At 24.2% G+C, this 2,388-nt stretch overlaps 1 protein-coding gene across 1 annotated transcript; it reads left to right on the top strand.

The window, feature by feature from the left end:
* Positions 1-1,192: 1,192 nt before the first annotated feature.
* Positions 1,193-1,627, top strand: LOC112799758 (S-protein homolog 5-like). Its single transcript, XM_025841789.3, has one exon. The coding sequence runs from the start codon at positions 1,193-1,195 to the stop codon at positions 1,625-1,627; it is 435 nt and encodes a 144-aa protein (XP_025697574.1).
* The last annotated feature ends 761 nt before the right edge of the window (positions 1,628-2,388 follow it).

The following is a 2,388-nucleotide window of genomic DNA, read 5'->3' as shown; positions in this document are numbered from 1 at the left end:
GTTTCTTTCAGTTTGTCACTTATAGTTTTTTAATTTTGTTTTATATACATTGAAAATGAGCAATATTACATATATGACTAATAAAATTTATCATTTTTTATTAATATTCGATCAACATTTATATCCTAAGTTTTAAATTCTAAATTTTAAATACTAATAAATCATAAATTATATTTCTAATAATATAAAAATAAAATGATGAATGGCGCGGCTAATATTGATAAAAAAAATCTTGGCCTCATAATATTTCTCACTAAATATAAAAATAATTATTCTCTTATTTAATTAATTATCACAAAATCTTCCAATCTTATTTCTTCCATTTCAAAATATAGTTATCCGAAAATAAAAATATACATATTTTAAACTACAATAATTGACAAAATTATTTTTAAATGAATAAATGTATCAAATTATACTTATTCAATCATCACAATAAAATTAAAGTGCTATTAGAAAAAACTTTTTACATACACACAATAATGTAGGATTTTATATATATTTTTCGTTTAATTTTTTTTAATAAAAAACTTCATGTGCACAAAAACATAAAGAGTAATGAGCGCTAATTCTTGAATTTCTTTTCCACTTTTTAAATTATCCTATAATATTACAGTCATTCAACTTACTGCAATTTTTAATATTTAATTTTTTTTTCTTTCTTTTGTTGATTCTATAATATATTAATATCACAAGCATTCAATTCAATATGATTCTTTATATCATTTTTCTCTCTTATATTATTAAAATTCATTCTATAGTTTTACACTCATTCAAATTAAATCAATATTAAATTCTTCATATTCTCTTCCTCTTTTGTATTATATTATCATCCATTCTATTAGATTACGATCATTAAATTTATTTGTGTCATTGACGCATGATCATATCACATACAGAAGATAAGTTATTTCATAAAAGTATTTAATAATTTGTTGTCTATATCTATCATAAGAGCCAAAAAATAATAATATTTACGTATATTTATATATAAATATACAGTGGCTACTTTTATATAATGACTAATTTTAATATAGAAATAATAATTTTAAATTAAATAACGACATAATTGCCGGTCAATGATACCAAGGCAGTATTTAATATAAAAAAAAAATAAAAAACCTTAGCTTCTTCTATATATACAAATGATTAATCTCATAATCAAAATTCATCAACATAGTGCACATTAAAGATGACGATCTCATCAAAATCACTCTCTAAGGTTGTAATAATGCTCATACTTGTTTCTTTCAATCTCAATGTCAGTATGATTGATGGTCAAGTTGATTTTCCTCAACGTTATAAGGTTTATGTGACAATGCAAAACAAACTGCCGGATATGCAGCAGCTTGGTATTCAATGCAAGGATAGAACTCACGATTTAGGGTTCCAAGTTGTTCCAGCTGGTCTAAGTTGGACTTTCTATTTCAATCCAGGATTTATTAACACAGCTTTGTTCTTCTGTACCTTTAATTGGTATGAGGGGGGAGATGTACATCGCTTTGATATTTATGATGCTGACCGTGATGCTGGTGTATGCGACCAGTGTACTTGGGACATCCACAATTACGGTCCATGTAGGGTTACGGGCAAGGGTGCTCCTAAATGTTTTCCTTGGAAGAACTAAGGAGTAATAATAATTGGTGTAAAAATTCGAATAAAATGTATTTACCTATCTAGGAGATAATAAATAATTTTCTAAAAGAATAAATTGTATATTGAATAATAAAAGTTATTATACTTTCTCTTCACACAAATTAATATTCAACGATAGTGTTTTGGTAATATTATCAAAGAATATTAATCAATTTAATAGCTTTATTTTATAATGGTATAAGTCTATAAATTTAAAATTTGGAATTCATGTCATATGACATGTGAAATTTTAATGAATAATAACATTGACAACCAACAAATAAAGTTACGAGTAAATTTTAATAAAGGTCACAAATTTTCATATAAGTATTGCTATGCAATGAGAAATTGTTTTACTTTAAAGATAAATACTATTTTTTCTATCGTATTTTTCAATTCAACAGATGGGTTTGCGGCTAGTTAATGAGTTGTTACATATACAATATGGGATTCGAATCTTTAATACTTTTTTAAGTAGATAAGTGAGATGATCACTCAACTAATCGTCTAAATTAGTTAAGATAAATACTAATTATTTTAATATTTTTAACACTAAAGTTCGTTAAATTTTGATTTTAATTAAGTATAATTGTGTAAAATATTTATAATGGTAATTATTATATATATTTTTATTTAATTTTATTTAATAAAAAATTTCATATATTTTTATGTATTATTCCGTGAAATACACTAATTAGCACTTATTAGGGCTGGAAGTGAGTTAAGCCATCTCATGAGTCAGCTTGAGTTCGA

The sequence above is a fragment of the Arachis hypogaea genome, chromosome 5 (assembly GCF_003086295.3).
Source record: "Arachis hypogaea cultivar Tifrunner chromosome 5, arahy.Tifrunner.gnm2.J5K5, whole genome shotgun sequence".
NCBI lineage: Eukaryota > Viridiplantae > Streptophyta > Magnoliopsida > Fabales > Fabaceae > Arachis > Arachis hypogaea.
This window is presented reverse-complemented; position numbering and strand designations above follow the sequence as displayed.

Excerpts from the sequence above, each read along its gene's own strand:
- LOC112799758 (XM_025841789.3), top strand. The coding sequence starts at position 1,193 with ATGACGATCTCATCAAAATCACTCTCTAAGGTTGTAATAATGCTCATA.